The sequence below is a fragment of the Mesoplodon densirostris genome, chromosome 15, assembly GCF_025265405.1.
Source record: "Mesoplodon densirostris isolate mMesDen1 chromosome 15, mMesDen1 primary haplotype, whole genome shotgun sequence".
In the NCBI taxonomy this organism is placed as follows: domain Eukaryota; kingdom Metazoa; phylum Chordata; class Mammalia; order Artiodactyla; family Ziphiidae; genus Mesoplodon; species Mesoplodon densirostris.
Window position 1 is genome coordinate 6,526,901 of NC_082675.1, and position 26,304 is coordinate 6,553,204.

The window sequence follows — 26,304 nt, forward strand, 5'->3', positions numbered from 1 at the left end:
CCGAGTGACGTAAGAGAGGGCTGGGCTCCGGCCGCGCGCCGTAGCCACAGCCCCGCCCCCAAGGCGCCGGAAGTGGAGTGCAGAGCCGTGCCGTACGCTGTTGGTCCCTGTGATTCGGAGCTCGCGCGGTCGCTGGACCCATCCAAGTGGCGCGAGCGGTTCTGGGCCCCTCGGGCTCCGCGGTCCAGAGGGCACCATGGACGACAAGGGTAAATTGGGACGCGACGTGCCTGCTGGGCCTAAAGCGGAGCCGCGCAGGGATCCCTCCACCTCGCACGCCCAGACTGGGCTCCGGGAGAGGTCACTTAGCAAGCTCAGGCTGTTTGGCTGGATGTGGTTCCTCTAGTCACAACTAAAACCACTGGGTGCTCCTGTATCCAGGGAATGGGTCCTGGGGGTATCCCCGGACACCCCCTCTCCCCACGCTTTCCAGTGCCGTCCAAAAAAGTGAGACTTCGGACGCATGTGCAGGTCTTCGCAGTCTTGATTTCCTCATATGTGAAGTATGAGTTAGACTCCCTGCCCTGTTGGATCTAGTACTAGAATTAAAAGAAAGGCGTATTTGATTTGCCCGTCTAGTGTGGTTATCAAGGTGTTTTATTAAGTGAAGAGCAAGGGCAAACTAATGCGTATACAGTACCTTTCATGTAAAAAACATAAGAGCAGGGTGGACCTCTGCATCACATGCATGTACATATGTATGTAGGTGAATACGCTTGACTTGGCATAGACTGGAGAGTGCAGGAGAAATCGGTAAGGAGGTTGGCTCTGGGATTCTTTCCGGACTTGGGGTCTAGGATAAGGGGGAGAATGACCTTTCACTACCTTTCGATGGGGCTTACATTTTATGCCATTGTACATGCCTAGCTTTTGCAAAATGAGAAGGAGTTTGCAAATAGTAAAGTGATGTCATCTCTATTCCCATCAACATTTATGGTGCCCCTGAAGCCAAACACCCTGCAAAGAAACTATTTTTTAAATTAGTTTGCTTTTTAAAGTCAACAGTCATTGATAAGCTCTCTGGTCGTCTGTCCTGCTAGATGAATTTGATGAATCACTTTTTTCTCCCTTCCCAGAGTTAATTGAATACTTTAAGTCTCAGATGAAAGAAGATCCTGACATGGCCTCAGCAGTAGCTGCCATCCGGACTTTGCTGGAGTACTTGAGGAGAGATAAAGGTAAAGAGGGTCATCCTCCATCACTCCAGGTGTTACAGCTCATAACTGTTAGAAGTGTAGAAGGTGAGAGACGGATGTGTGCCTACATGAGGTAATGCAGCCCCAAGCTCAGCTCCTCCCTCTTTTTCTGTCCTTTTAATGTGAAGAGAGCCCTCAAATTATTGAATGGATCTCCTTTCAATGAAATATACTTTGAATCAAGAATGACCATATTGGCCTTTCTCACCTTCTGAGATGCCCCACGCTCTGTCTGTGGAGTGTGTTTCTCTCTAAATAAATCCACTTCTTATCTATCACTTTGTCTCTCACTGAATTCTTCCTGTGATGAGACATCAAGAACCTGAACTTCGTTAAGTCCTGAAACCAGGTGTGTGATCTCAGTTGGAAGACCGTGCGTTTTGGCCGGGTTCAAGTCCCAATCTGAGGTGCACCGTTTCACTTTGAGAGTAGCAGCTGAAATTGGGAGGATGCTGTGGTTCTGCTCACTACAATAGCAGGTGAGTGCAGGGAGGCAGCCAGATGGACTGAAGGGGCTAGACCAGCATAGATCCTGCATTTTCTCAAAACTGACCTGCCAGGGCTTCTTCCTGCCAGGGTCCCCACTGAATAGTGGGGAGTGGAATCAAAATTGCAGAAGGTTGGGATAATGAAAAGAAAAGGAAAGGAAAGAAAGAGAAAGTCCAGAAAAGATTTGGGGAGGAGAACAGAACCAAGAAATCTCAGAAAGCAAGGTATTGTATTTTTTAACACTACATAAAACAATGGAAGAGGGAGCTCTGTGGGGTTAGAAAAGACAACTGAACAAAGTCTTTTTCTAAAAGTTCAGGAAAACTCATTTCACTTAAAAATGAAATGATTGTGTCCAAACCCCATAAAAGTTACTGTAAGGAAGACAGAATGAGAATAACATCCCTGCAGAAAATGAAATCACACCAAAACGTAAAGAAAGGAATAAATAAAACCCCAAAAAAAGAACGACAACCAGAAAAAAAAAACCGTAACACGCTATTTCACAATGAGCTAAAATTTTTTAAAATGGTACAAGACATGAGACATAATATAAATCAGGTTTAGAAAAACAGAAATGTAGTGATAGAATTCAAGAAAGAATTAGAAATAAAAGAAAAAAAACATTAAAAAAAAAAGAATGACCATATTATACCAGGTTAACTTTGAAGCTTAAATTATAGCAACAGTTGAGCTTTACAAGGATTTATTGAGCTTCTGTCTTGTGACAATTTCTTTGCAGTTGCTGCAGAGAATGTTCCAGTATAAGTTCTGGTTTTAATGTCATCATTGTGATTACTACTAATTCAGGCATCCTAAATGTAAGCATCTGGGTATAAACAAAATAATAATAATAACAATAAAAATAATAAAGCGTTCTTTAATCTAAAGGGCTGGCCTAGAGGTGCATGTCTCTAAGACAACCTCCAGCATCTTCCCATTGCACTTACAATAGCATCCAAACACCTGGGACTTCCCTGGTGGTCCAGTGGCTAAGACTCTGCACTCCCAATGCAGGGGGCACGGGTTGGATCCCTGGTCAGGGAACTAGATCCCACAAGCTGCAACTAAGAGTTCATATGCCACAACTAAAGACCCGGGGCAGACAAATAAATAAGTATTAAAAAAAAAATCCAAACACCTAAGCCTTACCTAGCCCACCCCGCAGACCCCTTCTGTCACTGCTACTTAATTTCCTTCTGTGCTGTCCCTCACTGAACTGTGCTTCACTCTGGCCTCCCTTGGTTTCTCATACCAAGTTTATTCCCTTCTTGGGACCTTCGCGTTTATAGTCTGCATCTGAGACTTTTCCCACTGGATCTTTACTCGGCTGGGTCCTTTCTTACTCAGGTCTCTGCTTAGGCCTGCACTCCAAGAGACCACCCCTGTTAACTCTCTAAAGGAGCTCCACCTTTCTCATCATTCTGCTTTTGTCTGTCCTCATGTCAATCTGTAATTAACTTGTTGATTTCTTTGTGTTCTTGTTTACCGTCTGCCTCTCCCACCAGAAAGGGAGCTCCGTCAGAGCCGGGACCCTGTCTGTCATGTTCACTGATGTATCTCTAGCATCTAGAATAGTGCCTGGCATACAGCCTGCACCCAGTAAACACTGGTTGAATGAGTGAGTGAATCACAGACCCATCAAGGGTCAAAAATGAACGTCACATGCCTCATGTGATCATTCCAGGTGAGACACTCCAGGGCCTGAGAGCGAATCTTACCAGTGCCATAGAAACCCTGTGCGGCGTGGACTCTTCAGTGGCCGTGTCCTCGGGTGGGGAGCTCTTCCTGCGCTTCATCAGCCTTACCTCCCTGGAATACTCTGTAAGCCCCTGCCCTCCCTCGGTTACCTCTGTGTTTCTCTGTTTGGCCACAGATATTCCCAGCTTTATCCGGATCCTCCCCTTCCCCTCAGTTTGCTCTGTTCTTCCTAGGATTACTCCAAATGTAAAAAGATCATGATCGAGCGGGGGGAGATTTTTCTCAGGAGAACATCACTGTCGAGAAATAAAATTGCAGATCTGTGCCATACTTTCATCAAAGATGGGGCGGTGAGTAGATCTGGATCCTGTGTGGTGATTGGGAGCAAGGACTTTGGAGTTAAGACTCCCGGGGTAAAATCCTGCCCCTGCCACTTACTTGCTGTGTAACCTTGGACAAGTTACTTAACCTCTCTGCGCTGCAGTTTTCTCATCTGTTAAGTAAGGGTAATAATAGCACCTACCTCATAGGGGTGTCGTGAGGATGAATGAGATGGTGTGTAAGGACTCTGCGCTACGCCCGGCACATCGTAAGCACTGTCTGAATGTAGGCATTATTATCATAGGTGGTGGTCATTTTAAACAGAGAAAAACCCTGGGACAGCATGGATGATTCTTGATTTGATAAGGTGTCTTACTAAAAAAAGTATCTTTTATTACTGGATATGTACTAAACTAATCTGAATTAAATTAACACGGCTCTTGTCACTGGGTCATACTGACTGGCTTCCTGCTGAATGTTAGCACGGGATTGAGATTTTTCATCTTCATTCCAAACGCTCTTACAGAGATACCGCCCAATGTCGATAAGCTGAGTGAGGAAAGACGGGAGCTGCACATCAAGTCAGTCTCCCAGCAGAGGGGTCGTAAAACTTTTATGACGTCTCTCCGGGCAGCACGCCTTCTTTCTGCCATCTGAGCCTCCATCGACCATAAAAGTATTCACTTGCATCTGGACTCTTGTCCACTGTTTTATTACCCCTTTCCCAATTTTTGAAGTCCTTTTTTTTTTTTTTTTGGAGTATGTTATTAAATAAATGATGCAATAGATGCAAGTGGAACTTGTACACAAGCCAGCTGCAAACAAAGCCATTTGGGGGCCAAGCGGAGGCAAGCCTGTGACTGTCTCTCGCCGAGGCCTTCTCCTTCTGCAGACTCCCTGCAGGATTCGTTTGCCCTAGTGGAGCTGAATGTGTAATAACCACCCGCATCAGTGCTATCTTGGCTAAATTTCCAGCAGAGCTGCTCAAATTTGAACATGCAGATGAACCACCTGGGGATCTTTTAAATGAAGCTTCTGATTCAGTCGGACAAGGGTGGGGCCTGAGAACCTGCATTTCTAACAAGCTCTTGGGGAGGCCCAGAAAGGAGCTAGGGAGCTACATCCCTCCACCTTGCTTACACTGTCCTCTGCACTCTGTTCCCCAGAGCAGAGGTTACATCTAAGTATCTGCAAATTGTATCCAGTCCACAGATGGGTTGTGTTTACCCCAAACAGTGTTTATACGTTTTTAAAAATTAGTTAGCCAACATTGAAACATCAGATTTTCAGCGCCTCTAGAAAAACCAGATGATCGGACCACAGTGGGCCCACATGACAACAGCTGGAGCTCAGCCTTTCCACTCTGCTGCCGGCCCCAGCCGGCCCCCTGCATTCCTTTATGCTACCTGCCTGGTGCCTGTATTCCCAAGCGTGCAAACCATGTCTTAGAATTAGGGAAGCCAGCCCAGAGGAACCTAACAGAGCCTTCAGATATAAAGGCTTTTGTATCTGAGTGACACCACATGGAGATGCCACTTCTGCGCCTGCTGCAGGAAGAGGAGACCCATAATATATTCCTCTGGCAGAAAACTTCTTCAGCTCGTATATGGGCTTAAACTCAGTGTACTGTCAAGGGTCTCCTTTCTGATAACAGCTGATTTGTGAGAAAGCATACGGAGAAGCTTTAGGGCACCAGGAATACGCATCAGAGGGTCACAGAGTATGGGTGATCGCCAGAAGCTTGCCCTTTTGACAGAGCTTTCTGTGCCCACAGAGAATATTAACTCACGCCTACTCCAGGGTGGTCCTGAGAGTCTTGGAAGCAGCCGTGGCGGCCAAGAAGCGTTTCAGTGTGTACATTACAGAGTCACAGCCTGACTTATCAGGGCAAGTATCTTTCCATTTGGTTATGAGCCCAGCAGTCCTTTTAAAGAGCAAACTGAGGATTAGAATCCATTGTAAGAGGAGCCAGAATAGGCCCCTGATTCGCCAGTCAGTCAGCATTGCCTTTGACAGTGCCCATTCCTGCCCCTGGAAGAAAAATACCGTGAATTTGGAGTAGGTCACAATACAGGATCTAGGGGTTTTATTTAGTACTTAAGTCAGAGGAACAGCAATTGAAAGATTTTTATCAAGGAATAGATAATTCACCTCATCTAGCCAGAATATAATAAAAGAAAAACCCTTTTTTTCTGAATTTACATATCTTTTTGTATCCCCAAGAGCGTGGTTCTCCTAAAACACATACTTCCTTCTGAAGGACCCAAATTCTTGTTTCCTTAGTCAAGAGTCTCAGGATCTGCCCCTTAATCCATTAATATTAACTGAGTTTCCAGCTAAAGTGATTTATCATTGTCCAAATTAAGTGACTCACCATACACCACTATGGGACTTTCCTGGACTTTTTTCTAATGTTCTCAAACTGTCACTTTCAGTAAGAAAATGGCCAAAGCCCTCTGCCACCTCAGTGTCCCCGTCACTGTCGTACTGGATGCTGCTGTTGGGTAAGTGCCTGGCTTCCCCCGCCACAATTACTTTTCCTCACCCACTCCCAGGGGTGGCTTGGAGCAGCGCTTCCAGATGGAAGGTTTGAGTCTCATTCATAAAACTGGACTGGGCAGCGTCCCGCCTCTTAACTGACAGCTGGGCTAAACCAGCAAGCTTATTATAAGGTCTTGATAGTGTACAGACAGGGCTATAGGATGTCAGGGAGAGTGGGAGTCATTTACGTGGTGGTATCATAGTGCATTTTTTTTTTTTTTTTTTTTTTTTTTTTTGCTGTACGCGGGCCTCTCACTGCTGTGGCCTCTCCCGCTGCGGAGCACAGGCTCCGGACACACAGGCTCCGCGGCCATGGCTCGCGGGCCCAGCCGCTCCGCGGCATGTGGGATCTTCCGGGATCGGGGCACGAACCCGTGTCCCCTGCATCGGCAGGCGGACTCTCAACCACTGCGCCACCAGGGAAGCCCTATCATAGTGCATTTTAAGAGCAAGGTGCAGAGGTCAGGTCAGCACATGTGATCAGTGCTCCCTCTTCATCTGAAGACACGGGCTGCCCTCGGTGGCACTCTGGGATTCTTCATCTCACCTGTGCAACTTCACTCCTAAAGCCGAGGTGACATGCTCCATGGATTGGCAGCGTGCCTCCCAAGAGAAAACAGGAGTAATAATCCCTTGGACAGGAGTAATAATCCCTTGGAAAGAAAACACATAAGGAGATGATTAAGGAAATTAGGCATGTGTTTAAGAGTAAACATTTTAAAGAATTCTACTAATTGCTCATTTTATTTTATTTTAAGATCGATTTATTATTTATTTATTTTTGGCTGCGTCGGGTCTCAGTTGCAGCACGTGGGATCTTTTGTTGCAGCACGTGGGCTTCTCTCTAGTTGAGGCGCACGAGCTCAGTAGTTGTGGTGTGCGGGCTTAGTTGCCCCACAACGTGTGGGATCCTAGTTCCCCGACCAGGGATCGAACCCACGTCCCCCACTTTGTAAGGTGGATTCTTTACCACTGGACCACCAGGGAAGTCCCTAATTGCTCATTTCAAAAGGTAGGTTGGCCTTCACCCTACCTGCAAGATTCTTGAATTACATAACATTTTTCTCCAACTTCAGATCACATCAGGTCTTTAAATTTTGTTTGTATTAATGTAGAAAGGAAAATAGAATGTGCCACATGTAGTAAGGATAAATGCCGGGTCATGAAATCCTTGCTTCAGCTACACATGTATGCATGTACATTACTGGGTGGCAGGGTGAGTTACACGTCTCATTGTGGTGTCGTGACCAAAACAGGTCTTGGTGCCCCTGTAGCAGAACCGGTAACAGTGCCAGGGGTTGTCTCATGAGTTCAGAACTTACCTTGGTGAAAATGGAGTATTAATCTTTGCAGGTGATGATGCTACTAAGAAGAGCAAAGAAAAGGGAGCATTAAAAAATTGTTTTTAACTACAAATAGAACTACCGTATGACCCAGCAATCCCACTACTGGCATATACCCTGAGAAAACCCTAATTCAAAAAGAGTCATGTACCTAAATGTTCATAGCAGCCCTATTTACAATAGCCAGGACATGGAAGCAACTTAACTGTCCATCGACAGATGAATGGAGAAAGAAGATGTGGCACATATATACAATGGAATATTACTCAGCCATAAAAAGAAATGAAATTGAGCTGTTTGTAATGAGGTGGATGGACCTAGAATCTGTCATACAGAGTGAAGTAAGTCAGAAAGAGAAAGACAAATACTGTATGCTGACACATACGTATGGAATTTAAGAAAAAAAATGTCATGAAGAACCTAGGGGTAAGACAGGAATAAAGACACAGACCTACTAGAGAATGGACTTGAGGATATGGGGAGGGGGAAGGGTAAGCTGTGACAAAGCGAAAGAGCGGCATGGACATATATACAGTACCAAACGTAAGGTAGATAGCTAGTGGGAAGCAGCCGCACAGCACAGGGAGATCAGCTCGGTGCTTTGTGACCGCCTGGAGGGGTGGGATAGGGAGGGTGGGAGGGAGACGCAAGAGGGAGGGGATATGGGAACATATGTATAACTGACTAAATTTGTTATAAAGCAGAAACTAAAAAAAAAAAAATTGTTTTTAATTTCCTCAGCTACATCATGGAGAAAGTGGATCTTGTCATTGTTGGTGCTGAAGGAGTTGTTGAAAACGGAGGAATCATTAACAAGGTAGGAGCATCAGTTCTCCACAGGCCCTTGCTCAGGGCGCGGAGCTACATCACTGACCTCAGGCATCCAGCTAGCACTGTATTATTAACGATTCGTTCTTCTAACCCTGCTTAGCTTCAAGACTCCACCACTGCAGCCAATGGCGTCCCAGTTCCCATGAGCCATTGCAGCGGTCAAATTTTGTTCAGATTTCTTCCTGCTTTGGAGATTGATTTGTGCAAATTAAGAGAATGTAATTTATATTTTTTCAAAACATGCTTTAACTGGAATTGAGTTTTTGGTTGGTTTTTCTTTTTAATGGAGCATATTTGACATCAGTATAATGTTTAAAATTTATCTGTTGCTTAACATGGAAAGATTTCATGATTGTTGTATGTGGTAATATATAACATAAAAATTTGCCATTTTAATCATTTTTAAGTGTACAATTCAGTGGGATTAATTACACTCACATTGTTGTGCAACCATCACCATTGTCTGTCTTCAAAACTTTTCCATCACCCCAAACTGTCACCATTAAGCAAAACTCCCCATTTTTTTCTCCCCATCCCCTCATCTTTCTCCCTCCATGATTTTTGCCTATTCTAAGTACCTTATATAAGTGGAATCATACAATATCTGTCCTTTTGAGTTTGGTTTATTTCACTTAGCATCATGTTTTCAAAGCTCATCTATATTGTAGCCTGTGTCAGTGCTTCATTCCTCTTTATGGCTGCATAATGTACCGCATCGCATTTGTTTATCCATTCATCTGTTGATGGATACTTGAGTTGTTTCTATCCTTTGACTATTGTAACTAATGCTGCTCTGAACACGGGTGTACAATTACCTATTTGAGTTCCTATTTTCAATTCTTTAAGGTATATACCTAAGAGTGGAATTGCTGGGTCATATGGTATTTCTGTGTTTAGCTTTTTGAGGAACTGTTTCCCACAGTAGCTACACCATTTTACGTTCCTACCAGCAATGTACAAGGATTCCACATTTCTCTACATCCTTGCCAACACTTGTTTTTTTAACTATAGCCATCCTAGTAGATGTGAAGCAGTATCCCATTGTGGTTTGTTTTTTTGTTTGTTTTTTTTTGCTGTACGTGGGCCTCTCACTGTTGTGGCCTCTCCCGTTGCGGAGGACAGGCTCCAGATGTGCAGGCTCAGTGGCCATGGCTCACGGGCCCAGCCGCTCCGTGGCATGTGGGATCTTCCCAGACTGGGGCACGAACCCACGTCCCCTGCATCGGCAGGCGGACTCCCAACCACTGCGCCACCAGGGAAGCCCCCCATTGTGGTTTTGACTTGTGTTTCTCTAATGACTAAGAATCTTGAGTATCTTTTCATGTGTCTGACCATTTGTATATCTTGGGAGAAACGTCTGTTTTCCTTTTTAAAGGTCTTTAATTCCAAGGCCAGAAGTACATATATTACGTTCACTCATATACTTTCTGTTGCTTCCACTTCAGATATGCTGCAAGATCTCACCCTTCTCCACTTTTCTCTGACTTCCCAGATTGGAACCAACCAGATGGCTGTGTGTGCCAAAGCACAGAACAAGCCTTTTTATGTTGTTGCAGAAAGTTTCAAGTTTGTACGGCTCTTCCCACTAAACCAGCAAGATGTCCCAGATAAGTTTAAGGCAAGAGTTTTACATATTTGAAGGGGTATTTGAGTCTAATCTGAAACCTTTGAAAAAAAAACGCAGCACTAAGCATGTTCCATTAAGTTATTCACTTCCCACTGCTATTTTTTCCAACACTCAGGATACAAAGATAAGTTGGTGGCTGTTGAACAGCCTAATTTGTCCCCAGAATTTAAGTCTTTGTCTCTCATTCAATTAAGCACTAGATGCAGGCCAAGGAGGCAGGGGAAACTGGTAATAGTCGAAGTTTTGGCTCAGCTGTCTGGGCTCACTTGCCATGCCATCTCCACCACTTACTAACCATGTGACCTTGGGCAAGTCCTTTCATTGTAAGCTCTGTGAACTTCAGTTATCTGTACAAGGGTTATGACAATTCTGAGATAATCCATGGGAAAAACTTAGCACAGTGCCTGGCACTTAGTAAGCACTCTATAAATGCTCTAAATGGTTGTCTTGAGAGGTCTGCAGGAGTTAATCCAGCACACCAGTGAGGGGACACGTGGCTTAAGTTTTCTTTAATGATCTGCTCACCCAAGCCACACTCGTCCCCCTCGCCAGTGTGCTGCACAGCTGGCTTCCCCCCGTTTCCAGAGAGCACTTTGAGGCAGGAGCACACTAACTGCTCAGGCCAAGGCCTCTCCAGTTCAGAGCCCTGAACACGTGGAGCAGACTAACGTATGCTTCCTGTCTCCTCAGTACAAGGCGGATACTCTGAAGTCCACGCAGACTGGACAGGATCTCAAAGAGGAGCACCCGTGGGTCGACTACACCTCCCCTTCCTTAATCACACTGCTGTTTACAGACCTGGGGGTGCTGACGCCCTCAGCAGTCAGCGACGAACTCATCAAGCTCTATCTGTAACCGCCGGGCCCTTTCCTGCCGGCGAACAGCTGATGCTGGGAGCAGCCTCTTGGCCCCTCAATGAGCCAGGCCAAAACTGAATTTTTTTTAATGAAATTTTATCGACTAAGGACTTAAAATCATACGTCTTGGAGAATTTTTTATTCATTTCAGTCCCATCTAAAATATGTTCATGGTTCCCCTAAAACCCAACCTAAATTGTGCTTATGGTTTCCAGACACTTTCATTCATTTCCAGTTTCCAGAAATACAAGTTAGATTACTGGCTACTTGACTGGTGAAAGATGTGCCCCGTCTCCCTCCCTTCATCTTCCCACACTCCAGACTTATCTGCCAGAAGAATCAATGAAAGCCATACAGGCCTAAGAGAGCAGGGGTCCTAACTGCAGCCAGGTGCCCCTCCAGCAATCAACAGCCACCCAGGATGCAGGCTACACGGTGCCGTGTGAGAAAGGCAGGAAACACTTGCTGAATCTGCATCAGGCTTCCAGCGGTGAACAAGAGCTGAGGGCTGTCATCTCTAAAAAGGGATCAAGCCAAACAGAGTGGAAACTAACATGAGAACCCAAGACAGGGAGAAACAGCATCTTTGGCAGGAGTATCCCGCGCGCCTCACCACTTACGAAGACGCCTTCCAGAATATTTGCAAACTTTAATTCTGTATCTGGGAAAGATGTGAATTTAAACGTTTGGGTCCTGAACAGCTTTTTTAAAATTGTTCTTGGGAACAATTCAGCATCTTTTCAAATAAGTTGTATGAAAGATTTTGATATGGTGTTGCATCGGTACTGCAACCTGACCCCAGGCCCAAATGTGTTGTCCATCTTGGTAAAGACACTACGCAGCCACCTTCACACACTTAAGGCACAATGAGAATGAAATATGGTTTATTCAACAGAAGGCATAATTTTCTTTTCCAGAATGACTTGCTTCCTCTGTTTTTCAGATACTCACCAATAAAACAGTCCTAGGAGCTGTGCAGGTGTTCTGCACAGTACATCAGAGAGAGAACTGAAGTCCAGGGAGAAGGACATCCAGGAAGATGAGGTGCCTGAAAACACTGAGGAATTGTAAAAGGCCTGAAATCAAGTCTACATCAGTATCTTTATGTTAAAAAAATAAGTATAAAATAGCCACCAAAAAAATGAGCTCTTTGAGTAACCCATCAAAATAAATATTGACATGTTATTTACACTCAGTTAATTTACATTTTCTTCTGTTAGACTTCAGAGGTTGGTATGTTTTTCATAAAATATTCATGAGTGTGAAACCCCTCACATCTCCGCCGTCTGCAACAAGAGCTTTGGGAGAGGTGGTTCTTCTGGACGTCTGCCGAAGTTCTGCTCTTCAGTACACGCAAGCGCAGGCCATCTGCGAGCGCAGGGCCGCTCCTGGCACTCCCGTTGCTCTCGTGCATTTCACTTGAGCGGCAGGAATCAGCAGTCATCTTCCAAATCTGAGATCCCCAGATCTGCTGTCTTGACTGATCTTTTGCCACTTGTCAACAGCCCCTTCTCGAATTCTTCTTCAGTAATTTTGCCTTTTCTAAACTTTTTCAAGAGCCTGGTGTCATTAAGAAGTTCTTCCATGTCCTCATCTTCGATATCAGAACCCTGAGTGCAGAAGAGATCAACAAGCTACTGAATTTCTCAGCAACAGTGTTCTAAGTGAAACCAGCAATTTTTAATCAGTAACTACTTGCTCTTAGATCAGCTTCCACAAACACAGCGCATTCCCCACCGAAGCCACCAAGGGAGTATAGAAACCTGAGAGTCCTATGCAATTCCTATTAGAAGATAACTATATACTACACTTCAGTGAAACTTGTTCAGAATTCTAAGTTGAGTATTTAAATAATAAAAATGCAAACTTTACCTCTTCCCTTTTCCTTTTTTCATTCAGTTTTTTCTTCTTTTCCTTTTTGGCCTTCTGCTTTGACCAAGCTTTATTTTTTATGAATTTTCTTCTCCCTTCATTTTCTGTTTTCTCTTTTCTTTGTTGCTCCAATAGCTTCTGCCTCTGCTTTTCTCTGATTTTATCTTTAAATGGAATGGTGTCTGTACTGACGTCCACAGGCACAAAATCTGGAAACTGCTTTCCTCTCAGCTCTGGCATCTTGGGCATCCTCAGCAGGGCAAAACCTCGAGCAAGACTTGCAAAATCGAGATCTGATTAAACCAAAACATTGCAGTTAGCACAACCAAAATAGGATTATAAGCATCAACCCACAGAACATTCATAGCAATATAATTTTGTCTACCTAAATGATCTAATGGGCTCATTTTAATTAGAATTAAAATAATTACATTTTTACTAAAAAGGAATACCCAGCAGCCAGTGTATTCTCTGTCTACTCAAACCCAAGGAAGACTGTCTTTATTTTATTTTATTTTATTGGCTGCGCTGCACAGCACATGGGATCTTAGTTCCCCGACCAGGGATCGAACCCATGCCCCCTGCAGTGGAAGCTCGGAGTCCGAACCACCGGACCACCAGGGAATTCCCAGGAAGACTTTCTTTTAAATGTTTAGAATACATTAAACCTGGCATAGGCCTGACATTCTTATAAAACAAAGCAGTTTCATACTTGTAATACTTCTAAAACCATCAGATGTTTCAGATGGAGATACAATTATGTGAAGAAGTCCAACTTACCCTTTAATCTGAAGATGAGGTTACACTCATGCTTTGCATAAGCCTGGACGTACGACACAAAAGCTTTCATGCCCTTTTCAAACACAGCTCTGTCGGCCAGGGCCATGGACTTGAGCTTTGGAAGGAGGTCTACTGTGTTCTTCTGGACTTTCATCTCCTGCAGGGGGCACTGCACAGGGACCACAGCGTCACTTCTGGCTGGAATCACCTCATCCCCAAGGCTACTCCATAAGAGCCAGTGCCAATAAAACCAAAGGCAGAACAATCCATTTTAATCTTAAAGCAGAGGCCTGGAAGCCCAAATCCAAGCAAAGTATTTTACTTGGTCCAGAAAGTATTTTTAAAAATTTAAAGCAAAGTTTAAAATGAGATTTTACCTAACAATCCTGATTTCTGGTTGGAAAGCACAGTAACATAGGGCTATGCTCCCAACTAGTGATGCTTAGCTGGGGCCGAGCAGTGGCCGTACCCCAGAGCCTCTCCACAGCCATAAAGCCAGCCAGGTTCCCGCACGAACATCACCAGCCTGGCCCCTGTGTGTCTGCAACCCCTAATCTAAGTTCTGGACCCCACTTGCTGGAAAAGAACTTTTTCAACTACCCCAGCACTGGACATTCCATAGGAAAAAGGAAGACAGCTTACTTTCTGGTTAATTGCAAGGAAGTTGACGTACGACTCTTCCATGGGAAGGAGAAACACAAGCGCGCTGCCGCCGTGGCCGATGCGGGCTGTGCGGCCACAGCGATGCACGAAGGCACTGTGAACAACAAGGGGCGGGAACACGGTCACCACGTGACGGTGGCCGAGCAGAGCACAGGCCTGCAGCCGCACGGCACCCGAGGAGCTCCATCCCAACCCGCCGCTTATTAGTGTGATAGAAGAGCTGGCGATTAAAGTACACATGCAAACCAGAGAGGGCTCTGTTAGACATTTACTGTGAACTATAAAACTTTTAAATTTATGCCTATCTGATGGTACAGGTAGGAGGATGCAGTCTCAGTAGAAAATTTGAAAAACAATGAAAAGCGTAAAAAAGAAAATAAAAGTGACCTATGAGGACCCACCCCCTCCCCCAGGAAGTAACAACTATTGCTTAGGAGTTTGTATTTACAGGTGTTTTCCTATGTTTGGAGGCATTTATCAGAAATACATGCTTGCTTTCAGAGAATAACTGACATCTTCATATATGCTGTATATATTGTTCTCCTTTAAACACTCTATCATGTGCATTTCTGCAAGAACTTTAAAAAGTATTTGAGGGACTTCCCTGATGGCCCAGTGGTTAAAGACTCTGCACTTCCAATGCAGGGGACATGGGTTCCCTCCCTGGTCAAGGAAGTAAGATCCCACATGCTGTGCGGCACAGCCAAAAAATTTAAAAATAAATAAGTAAATAAAAAAGATCTATTAAAAAGTATTTGAAAATGACTGAAATTTCTGCATAATGTAGTATCACTATTGACCTATCAATGATAACTCACCAGTTCCCCTATTTTTGCTATTTCGTAATGTTTTGACAACCATCATCATGTTTTCTTCCTCAGGATTCCTATATCATTAGCCTAGATTCCTAGACAGAGCGGGTAACATTCTCTCATGCTGTACCTGGCATTGCTGGGAGGGTCGTACTGCAAAACCCAGTTTACTTCAGGAATATCTATTCCTCGGGCCATCACGTCAGTGCACACTAAAATCCCACTAGAAAATGAGAAAACACCACGCTGAGTAAGGAGGCCACTGTTTCCCTCACCATCAAGCAGTCTTTACTGAGGGACGACAGTAATAACACAGGTTGCAGAATCTCTCACAGAAGCAAATATATAGGAATAACATTTTGATTTTTCTTCCTCCTAAGAACCTCTAGGACTTTACAAGTTCTCAATGAAATCTGTAAAGAGGTGGGGAGGAGACACCAAAAAGATTTTTTAAATTAGCATATTTCCAGTGAGGGAAAAGAAAAGAAAAAAAAACCCCACAGTATTTGGTCTAATCCTTTGCAGCCATTTAAAAAAAACAAATGAAATTTTCCCTCCCAGACTGTCATGTATCCATCAATTCTATCACTTGGCCTAAAAGACTGCTTTTAACATAGCCAGAAGGCTCAGTGATTAAGAAACACAGAGAAGTGTTATTTCTATGCACAATCAAGTTACGATCACTAGAGCCACAAGTCCCCTACAGCCTAGCCACCAGCTGACAATCTACAGCCTTTAATGGGTCGCTCCTGTCTGTTCTGTCATTCAACGAACAGCTACCAAAGCCCCACTGGGGGAGTGAACACAACACACAGGTTCCCGTTCTTATGGAGCTTACAACCTAGCAGGGAAGTTGACAGATAAGGAAGTCAGTGTAGCAAAGTGTCATGGGGTCAGGACAGAGGGCAGGGGCTCTGGATGTTTACACAGAGCAGATGTGATAACCAGGTTGGAGGAGGAAGAGAGTTCCAGGCAGGGAAACACATGTGAGGGTTTCGAGGCAGAGTGACCTGCAAAAGAGCAGAGTGGCTGGAGATCCGCCATCTCCAAGGAAGCCAACCCACCTTTGCAACGTGCGGAACTCCGTGAAGATCTTATTGCGCTTGTATTTCATCTTTCCGTGAATGCACATTACCTTCACGCCCTTCACCAGGGCCTCCAGAGCCTTTCCATAGTACTCCACGCAGGCGCAAGTGCTGCGAGAGGGAACAGAGGGCTTAGAGCCGTAGGCCGCCTTGGTCCTCCTGCGATGGGGGGAGGGAGGCCGCGAGCACTAGATGCAGTGGGGACCACCCGGTCGTCCCGGGAGACTGCAGAGAACGGCTGTGCATATCATCTGCAACTAAGCTCTCGGCCAGGGGAAGGCCAATCTTTTGACAAAACAACTTCAGCAGGAGTTAAAACCCAAACGTGTTCCTCCTGCCTAAAGCTGTTCTAGCAAGGGGATCTCCCTGGCTCCCTGAGGAACCAATTAAATTGAAGGAGTCCTTCCCAACAGAACAATGACATCTTAAATACAGCTTTACTCCTGCTTTTCCTTCAGGAACTGCTTCTTCCCCAGGCAGTGCAGTTCCCAAGGGCTCAGCAGAAGTCAGACCTACCAGGTCCTCTATCCTAGACACTGGACTTGGAGTCGAGGGCAAAAGGGGACTGGAGCAGGGTCATCCCAATGAGGCTGTGCCCTAAAGAGACGGCCATCTGGGTCCCCCAGATCCTGTCTTCCCTAGAGGTGGTGCACCCAACTTTCTCTTTGAGTCTGTGAGCTCCCTACCCAGCCCCCTTCTAATAAAGTTCACCTTTTTTATTTGAGGGATTCCAAAGGGATGTCACATCCTTTTGGAGATGAGGGACCTGAAGATTCCAGAGAGGCAGTATGAGTGAGTGGCAGAGGAGAACCAGAAGGAAGGTTTGATTCCATCTCCCATGTTCTCCCACTACACCAGGCTGCAGGATTCCAATCTGGGCTAACTCCTGTCTAAATCTCCTATCTTAAACACCTGTGCTAACTGACTGCTGCCAGATTCCCCAGATTCCACCAAGAGTCACATCAGTACATAATAAAGCAGTTTTGCACACTAGGGTCACAACCCACAGATCCTGAAAGCAATCTGGTGGGTTCTGAAATCAATTTTGTGAGTCTGGACCAGCATTTTTAACAAATTAGAGCAGAGCGGAACAGAACACATCAGAATGCATCCCACCTAGTCAAATGCGGTTTTATGATGTGTGTGTGTGTGTGTGTGTGTGTGTGTGTGTACACGTACACACTGTGGGACAGTACAGCTAATGCATTTTATTGCTGACATGATGGATGGAAAAGAAACATAAAATTATTTTGCTACTGCCAAAAAGACAACACCACAGGTATATCTGGAGGAGGAAAAAAACAGCCCAAAGGATGCACACAACTGTTCCTGTCTTGCGCTCTGACAACAGGACACACCCCAGTGTGGCAGACACTAGGCTGGCACACCAAACACCCTCCCAACCACTTCCTCCTTCACCTCCCTCTACTACAGAGGCTGGGACAGCTACTCACTTGTTTTTTTTCCCATCTCCTAAAGTGAGGGGCCGCTGGGTGACCCACCTTTGGCCCATACAATGAAAACAGAAGTCAGCTTGGGAGGGGGCTGTCTGAGAACGCTTTTTGCTTTTCTGATGAAAAGGGTCGGATATAGCAAGCACTGCCCTTCCCCCTCTCTCTGCCTTTCCTCTTTTATCTGCTTTCAGTGCAAACGTGGCAGCACATGTCACAGTGGTCATCTTAAAACTAGGAGGTGACCTACGGGAAGGAAAGGCCAAGACAGTTAAAGAAACACTGGTCTTGACGTTGCTGAGACAGAAACCAATGTCAGGAACTGCCTACCTCTGGACTTCTTTTTACAGGAGAAAAATACACCCCTCCAGCTTGAGCTGCAGAAGTCATTTGCAGCCAAACACTTTCCTAACAGACAAACAACCTGAAGGGAATTCCAAACCTGAAGGCTACACACATGTGCATGTTCTGGGTGTGGCTGAACCCCAGAAGTATTACCTGAAGAAGACCAGGTGTTTTTCCTGCTTATGATTTCGAAGAAAATGTACCAGCTGATTAAATTTCTCATCTGTCTTACATACCTACAAAATAAAAAGGAAAACCAATAAAATAAAAACAAATTTGCTGACAATAATAACCCCATAGCTATTTTCAGTTTCGGCCTTCAATTTTAAGGAATCTCATTTCCTCCATGAAAAGGGACAGACTTTCGTCACAATGTTACTGAGTCTACCAAGATGAGAATAAACATCAGCCTGGGCTGTTGACACACGTAAGTCACAAGGTCATGTAACTGAGGACAGGGAGTCACCCAGTGCAGTAAGTACCTCCCAAACCCCAACATGCAGACAGCGCCATGCCGGCCATAACACCATCCCCAGGGGAGGTCTTTAAAATGCAGATCATTGGACACAGCATACAGATTACGATTCATAGCTGTGGAACTGGACCCAAGGGTCCATATTACTTAAGAGTGCCCAGGGGCTTCCCTGGTGGCGCAGTGGTTGAGAGTCCACCTGCCAATGCAGGGGACGCAGGTTCGTGCCCCGGTCCGGGAAGATCCCACATGCCGTGGAGCGGCTGGGCCCGTGAGCCATGGCCGCTGAGCCTGCGCATCCGGAGCCTGTGCTCCGCAAAGGGAGAGGCCCGCGTACCGGGGGAAAAAAAAAAAAAGAGTGCCCAGGAGATCCTGAGGCACAGCCATGCTCAGAAATCACTGCTCTAAGGTAAACACAGGTCTCCACAGCAGAATGCACACAATTATTTCACAGACCTCCATGGAGACAGACGCCAGTCTCTCTTAATAAAGCAACCAAGTGCTCCTAAATTGGAAACATTTAAGTCCACCTGAATGCATCCCCCTATTTTTACCCTAACCAAACCCTCAGTCTGGGACTTCTTTCTCGCGCACTCAGACATCTCTAAATGCAGTCACTTAAATGAACGCAAAAGGGCAGAGTGCAGCAGCGGCCACAGTGGGCTCCAAAGCTAACTTATTACTACTTACGACACACTCAGCACCAGCCTAAAACCATCTGTACTGATAAACCAATCCTCCACCAACCCTACGAAATGCGTGCTCACAGAGCCCCCATTTTACAAGTGGTGAACTAGTGCAGTTAGGAAGGGACAAAGCCTAGCTGTGCACCTGGGCGGCCTTGCCCTTGCACCTCTGCTCTTAACCACTACACTATCCACCACCTCCTCCCTCCCCTGGGAAAAGCCGGCCTAACTTTCCCAGCCCGGCTGCAAGCAGAAATAGCAACACCGGGTATAACACCTCCTGTCTAATTTCAAATGCATCCTCCAGGCAGCTGCAGCAGAGGTGGTTTTCTGACCTGCAAACTCTTCTGCCTTCAATCTCCCCATGAATCGACACAAAGGACCGTGACCTCATCGCCCTCACAGTCCGCAGCACGAGGGACACTGGTCTGGAAACGGCCCACTTCTTCGTGACTGCGTCACTGTGTTCAGGAGCTGAGTAGCCCCTCTCGGCCAAAAGAAAAGCCCCATCTCCTGGCTGACGATTTCGATGTGCCTTGTCAAGCACTGACACTGGCCTGCGGGTTCTCCCAGTCCCCAAATGGCACTGCCACCCTGGCTGACCATTCTCTCTAGATGCCCCTTGGCCCAACCCAGTGACGGCAGAGAACAGAAGAGGGCGGCCTCATTACTAACAATCACATTTCCAAAAGCCCTCCCGCTGCTTTGTGAGGAAACTACAAGTCAGGGCAGCTAGGATTTACTGCTGCGAATTCAGCAACTCCCAGCTGTAAATCGAAAAACACCATTTAGGTTACAGAGCAGAACACTGTCGCCCAACAAAGTCTCCTTCAGAGAGGCCATAATTCGATTTTGTTTCACCTGCACGTCTGGCTGTGCCCTTCTCTAACTCAGGCTCATGTTAACGGGCCGGGAACCCAGCATGTTCCGTGCCTGCACCCGGCACAACCCACGTACATGTAATAAAAACATTTGATCACTTGGCGATAGAGGTACATACACACCGTCCTTGGAGACTATGCTTAAAATACAGTTATGCCTGCGTTAACTTCCTTATTCACTTACTTGCTGAATGACAAGCATCATCACACATAGCGTGTATCCTAGCTCTGTCCCCAAATGCATTTTGTTTTTAATTAATTAATTAATTTTTATTTTTGGCTGTGTTGGGTCTTCCTTGCTGCACGCAGGCTTTCTCTAGTTGCAGCGAGCAGGGGCTACTCTTTGTTGCGGTGCACGGGCTTCTCATTGTGGTGGCTTCTCTTGTTGCAGAGCACGGGCTCTAGGTGTGTGGGCTTCAGTAGTTGTGGCTCACGGGCTCTAGAGCACAGGCTCAGTAGTTGTGGTGCACGGGCTTAGTTGCTCCACAGCATGTGGGACCTTCCTGGACCAGGGCTCGAACCCATGTCCCCTGCATTAGCAGGCAGATTCTTAACCACTGCGCCACCAGGGGAGCCCCCCAAATGCATTTTAAAATGTGCCACAGGGCTCCCCTGGTGGCGCAGTGGTTGAGAGTCCACCTGCTGATGCAGGGGACACGGGTTCGTGCCCCGGTCCGGGAGGATCCCACATGCTGTGGAGCGGCTGGGCCCGTGAGCCATGGCCGCTGGGCCTGCGCATCCAGAGCCTGTGCTCTGCAACGGGAGGGGCCACACCAGTGAGAGGCCCGCATACCGCAAAAAAAAAAAAAAAAAAAGAAAAAATGTGCCACACGGTATCATTTTATAGATTTAGTTTCCTAGAAAACTGAAAGCCAGTCTCTAGAGCACTTATTTTTGGCTTGCTTATTTTTTTTTTTGGCCGCACCGCACAGCATGCAGAATCTTAGTTCCCCAACCAGGGATCAAAGCCGTGTCCCCGCAGTGGAAGCACAGAGGCTTAACCACTGGACAGCCAGGGAAGTCCCATTTCCTTGTTTATTTGTTTTAATTGCTAAAAGTTAACATATATCAGTGAGAAAACTGTACACCATATTGATAAAACTTGGAAAATCTAATAAGTTGTTAAAACAATCATTTTAGCTGATCATTTAAAAGGAAAAACAGGACTTCCCTGGCAGTCCAATGGTTAGGACTCCACGCTTCCACTGCAGGGGGCGGGTTCGATCCCTGGTCGGGGGACTAAGATCCCGCATGCTATGCGGCGTGGCCCCCAAGAAAACATAACTAAGCTTACTGAAAGCAGTTCAAGTCAAAAAAAATTAGTAATTTTTTTCAGTAAATTGCTTTGGCTTTTAATACTTGTTTTATTTTTTCCAGCTTTACTGAGGTATAATTGGCAAATAAAAATTGTATATATTTAAGCATATTTACACGTTAAAAATCTATACATGTATACACTGAAGGTGTACGAAGTAATGACATGCGCGTACACTGTGAAATGATTATCATAATCAAGTGAATGAACACACCCATCACTTCACATGGTTCCCTTTTGTGTTTGAAGAACTACTCTGTTAGCAAATTTCAAGTACACGACACTGTTAACCCCAGTCCCCACGCTGTCCCTCAGACCCCTACATCCTCCTCGGTGGCCTGCAGGAGTCAGTGAGACCACCAGCGCTCACCATGTAGTAGTTCTCCAGGCGGGAGGGGGTCTTCTGCGTGCTGCTGGCCGCCGCACCCTTCTCCTTCACCGAGACGCGCACAGGGTTCCGCAGGCCTGCTCTCACCAGGTTCTCCACTTCTTGTGTCTGAGTGGCCGAGAAGAGGCCCGTTCTCCTCTGCTTCGGCAAAAACTCCAAGATGGTGTTTATGCTAAAAAGAGAGGGCTCGTCTTAACCCCTCACTCCAAGATGGTGTTTATGCTAAAAAGAGAGGGCTCGTCTTAACCCCTCACTTACCAGCGTAATCAACAAATGGTGTTTTATGATACTCAACAGGTTACTGTAAAAGACTGAAAACCCTCACAGTATTTACAGTAGCTACTACTGGGAGGTGAGATTATGGGCGATCTTCATTTCTTCTTTATACTCTCATTTTCCCAAGGTTTCTTCAATGTAAGCATATAATTTTACTTTTACAATGGAGGGCAATTAAAAGAGTGAAATTAAGACAAAACTTTTTGAGACTAAAAACCATGAAACTGTACACTTTACATGGGTGAACTGTGTAACATATGAATTATATCCCAATAAAGCTACTTAGTTTTTTAAAATTCACAGAAATTTTTAAAGAAGCCATGAAGGAAAACACATCTTAAGAACATCAAAGACGTAAGAAATGGAATTTAAATTGTGTGGTAGAATCTGAAGGATTAAACAACTTAATGATTTGAAATTCACATGTGGGGACTTCCCTGGTGGCGCAGTGGTTAATAATCCACCTGCCAATGCAGGGGACATGGGTTCGAACCCTGGTCTGGCAAGATCCCACATGCCGTGGGGCAACTAAGCCTACGCGCCACAACTACTGAGCCTGCACTCTAGGGCCTGCGAACCGCAACTACGGAGCCCGCGTGCCACAACTACTGAAGCCCATGTGTCTACAGCCCATGCTCCACAACAAGAGAAGCCACCGAAATGAGAAGCCCACGCACCGCAACGAAGAGTAGCCCCCGCTCGCCGCAACTAGAGAAAGCCCGCGCGCAGCAACGAAGACCGAAAGTAGCAATCAATCAATCAATCAATCAACAGAACCCACCTGCCAGTGCAGGGGACGCGGGTTCAAGCCCTGGTCCGGGAAGATCCCATGTGCCGTGGAACAACTAAGCCCATGCGCCACAACTACTGAGCCTGCACTCTAGAGCCCATGAGCCACAACTACTGAGCCTGCATGCCACAATTACTGTGCCCACGTGCCACAACTACTGAGCCCGCATGCCACAGCTACTGAAGCCCACGCACCTAGAGCCCGTGCTCCGCAACGAGAGAAGCCACCGCAATGAGAAGCCCGTGTACCCTATGAACACTAGCCCCCGCTCACCACAACTAGAGAAAGCCAGCATGCAGCAACGAAGACCCAACACACCCAAAAAATAAAATAAATAAATTTATTTTTAAAAAAAAGAAATTCACACATGGCTAATAGAGACAGTCATGGAGTAATAAAGGAATTCCATCTTGAGCTCCCTTTCATCCTGTGTCACCCGAAGCCCATGAAGTCCAAACTCCAGTACCTCGCCTCAAACCCCATATCCAGAAGCCTGTCCGCTTCATCCAACACCAGGACCTCCAGGGACCTCACGCAGCTGGCCAGATCCAGTCCCTCTGCCTTCCTTCGGAACATGTCCTCCAGGCGGCCTGGGGTTGCCACAATGATGTTCCCACTATGAAAACAAAGTTAACATTTACCGCACTCGCTGGATCTCGGGGACCTCTGTGATTCCAAACACCAAGTTTTGTATACCCCCCAGCAAAAGTCATCTAAAATGCCAGCGAAGAGAAGGGAGACCACCACAGTGGGAAGAGAAGGCTGCACCGTGAGGGGACAGGTCTGGGTTCCAGGCTGAGATCGAGGGCAGGGCTCAGCAAACCGGCTCTTAGGTCACATCTGGACTCCGCTGTTTTCGTGACATTTTATTGGCACGTAATTACACATCCTCCTTCATTCATGGGTTGCCTCTGGCGGCTTTCACACGATAACAGCAGAGGTGAGCTGTTATGACACAGACTGTGTGATCGACAAAGCTAAAATAATTACCATCTGGTCCTTTACAGAAAGGGTTTGCTGACCCCCTGACTTTACTCAACCACTTTAGGTCCCAGGTCACTCATCTATAAAATGAGAATGTGAACAGAACTAGAGATAATTTTATGTAAAGATCACAAACGGGCAGACTGAAAGCCAAACGTGGCCCCCACAGACTGGGTGACCTGCAGGAAAGTTCTGTTGTTGTTGTTTTTTTAAATGTGAATTACATGCCAACAGTTAAAAAAATCTGGAGATCGGGCTTCCCTGGTGGCGCAGTGGTTGAGAGTCCGCCTGCCGATGCAGGGGACACGGGTTCATGCCCCGGTGTGGGAAGATCCCACATGCCGCGGAGCAGCTGGGCCCGTGAGCCGTGGCCGCTGAGCCTGTGCGTCCGGAGCCTGTGCTCCACAACGGGAGAGGCCGCGGCAGTGAGAGGCCCGCGTACCACAAAAAAAAAAAAAAAAAAATCTGGAGATAACACACAAAAATCTGGAATTCCATATTCTTTTTAAAACATTCAAAACCTGGAGAACTGAGCCCAGAGTTCTGTGGGCAGCGATCAGCAGGAGGTGAGTACTCAGGTGTGAACTAGCCAGTCCCTCCCACTCCCCACCCCCCCCTTCACACATTTATATTATCCTCTGAGCCCTGTGGCAACTCGAGTCTGTGACCCCTGCTGCAAAGTATCTCCCATTGTAGCTGGACACAGCAAGCGCTCAAGAAAAATAATTTTCTTTACTAAGATTCACTGACAAACTGGGCACAAATTCTATTGCTGCTCATTACAAACCTTGTTCATCACGGGACAATAAAACGCCAAGGAGTGATGCCCATCGCGTATTCAAACCCGCATTCCGAATGTTTGTTAAACACCAGCCGTGTGCTCAGTGCCTCGCTAGGCTCTGAAGGTAAAATGCTGCCGACAGACACCACCCCGACCTTCCCAAGCCTCCTGGAGACACGGAAGAGCCCGGCACGTGCAGTACCCAGCAGAAAGCCAGCCCACTGTGGCAGCGGGGCGGGCTGTGAAGGGGGCAGCGGTGGTTCACAGGCCCTAGGCAAACACTAGGATCTACCCCAAGGGCCAGCAGGAGCCACTGAGGAGCTTTCAGTGAGTGACACGACGCGACTGGCATTCTGTTTGCTACTATCGGGGGCAACGGTAGACACACACAGGAGAGAGACAGAGAAGCCACTGCAGGCGTCCAGGGGGGAAATGAGTAGGAGAGGTGGCGATGGGAAGGTTGACAGTTAGAGATGCGCTCTAGAGAGAAAGTGCAGAGGATGTGGTGCCAGCTGGCTGTGAGGGGGAGTGGAGGGGCCGGGACGAGCGGAGGCTGGGCCCCTGACTTCAGGAGAAGCAACGGGGGCAGATGAACAGGAAGCTCCAGACGAGGTGCAAGTCTGGGGATGAAAATTCCAAGCTCCTGTTGTAGACGCGTTTGCAACAGCTGTGAGATGCCTGGGGAGATGCCAAGCAGACAGGTGGGTCATCTGTGTGTCTGGGGCTCGGGGCGAGGTCAGGGACCACCACGGGGGGGACGAGATCACGAGCCCGTGAGCAAAATGGGAGGTTGGCCTGAAGAAAGAACTTTTTGTGGGGAGGGGGCTTCTGAAGTGGGGGGTTTCCGGTTAAGCCTAGATCACGTGTCGATTCCTCTTGGGTTCAACGCCAAGAGCGAGCAAGGCAACTTACCCGTGTTCCTTAAACCTCGCAACATCCTCTCCAGGATTCCTGCCTCCGATCCAGAGGATCTGGCTAAAACAAGAAAAGTGTCTTTGAGCAGGTCAGGCAAAATCACAGCCCATGGCTGACAGGGACCCTGCCTCCCATTTACCTGAACTGTGGGAAGGGCTTCGTGAAACGCGACAGGACCTCATCTATCTGAACAGCCAGCTCTCGCGTGGGTGTGATGATTATGGCGCCAACCTGCCCATGCGGGGGAAGGCACATGATTAGCAGAGCCCAGGGCCTGCAGAGCTGAACTCACACGAGACGCACCCTCCACCTAATGGACGAAGGTTCCCAGAGAAACAGCACTTCCTGGGCTTTTTCAGCAGTGCCCGGTCGCGGTACACATCAAGGGCTGACCCTTGAGTGATGTGGGGGTTAGGGATGTGAACCTCGAAAATCCGCAAATCATTTACAGCTGGCTCTCCATGTAACCGGTTTGGTTCCTCCATGTCCCAATTCCGCATCTAGGGATTAAACCAACCTCGGCTGGTGTAGACCTATAGTTATTCACTACTGAAAGAAACCCTCATTTAAGTGGACCTGCACCGTTCAAACCTATGTTGTTCAAAAGTCAACTGCAGTTTGAATTACAGTCAGTCCTCATTCTGTTCTACAAAGCGGCCACAGATGCTGTTAGTGAACACTGCATCATTGCTCCTGGGGAAATGGGGTTAGGTTCCTGCAAGCCTCTGGCCACATTTGTGTCGACCTATCAATACATAAGCTTGTTTTACATATATTTCTGTTTAAAGATACCTTATTTTGTAAGTCATCTATACTTCAACTAAATTATTAAATAAAGACACCTCATTTAATATATACTGTTGATTCATTAACAGTGAACTCATAGCCAACAGCACTGTCAA

The 26,304-nt window shown here is 46.5% G+C and overlaps 2 protein-coding genes across 4 annotated transcripts in view; one reads left to right on the forward strand and one right to left on the reverse strand.

Moving 5' to 3' along the window:
• Window positions 1-65: 65 nt before the first annotated feature.
• On the forward strand, window positions 66-14,975 carry EIF2B1 (eukaryotic translation initiation factor 2B subunit alpha). The gene is made up of 9 exons (XM_060118267.1): window positions 66-209; window positions 1,077-1,178; window positions 3,373-3,509; window positions 3,620-3,736; window positions 5,482-5,598; window positions 6,147-6,211; window positions 8,333-8,408; window positions 9,915-10,040; window positions 10,740-14,975. Exons 1-9 carry the CDS (start codon window positions 197-199, stop codon window positions 10,902-10,904), a joined length of 918 nt encoding a protein of 305 aa, XP_059974250.1. The 5' UTR covers window positions 66-196; the 3' UTR covers window positions 10,905-14,975.
• The window catches only part of DDX55 (DEAD-box helicase 55), a 17,955-nt gene continuing 3,441 nt past the window's right edge, over window positions 11,791-26,304 (reverse strand). Inside the window, exons 4-14 of one of the 3 annotated variants that reach the window (XM_060118262.1) lie at window positions 25,542-25,633; window positions 25,400-25,462; window positions 23,189-23,338; window positions 21,639-21,828; window positions 18,068-18,150; window positions 16,098-16,229; window positions 15,164-15,256; window positions 14,201-14,315; window positions 13,559-13,727; window positions 12,779-13,071; window positions 11,791-12,516 (exon numbers count right to left, since the gene is read on the reverse strand). In XM_060118262.1, coding sequence (XP_059974245.1) covers window positions 12,340-12,516; window positions 12,779-13,071; window positions 13,559-13,727; window positions 14,201-14,315; window positions 15,164-15,256; window positions 16,098-16,229; window positions 18,068-18,150; window positions 21,639-21,828; window positions 23,189-23,338; window positions 25,400-25,462; window positions 25,542-25,633 — 1,557 coding nt within the window. In that variant the 3' untranslated portion in view covers window positions 11,791-12,339. Of the gene's footprint in view, window positions 12,517-12,778; window positions 13,072-13,558; window positions 13,780-14,200; window positions 14,316-15,163; window positions 15,257-16,097; window positions 16,230-18,067; window positions 18,151-21,638; window positions 21,829-23,188; window positions 23,339-25,399; window positions 25,463-25,541; window positions 25,634-26,304 lie in introns of those variants that run through there. The other 2 variants (XM_060118265.1, XM_060118266.1) reach the window with 2 other exon arrangements.

Coding starts and splice junctions, on each gene's coding strand:
- EIF2B1 (XM_060118267.1), top strand. Junction 1,179..3,372: donor GTACTTGAGGAGAGATAAAG/GTAAAGAGGGTC, acceptor TGATCATTCCAG/GTGAGACACTCCAGGGCCTG. Junction 10,041..10,739: donor ATGTCCCAGATAAGTTTAAG/GCAAGAGTTTTA, acceptor CTGTCTCCTCAG/TACAAGGCGGATACTCTGAA.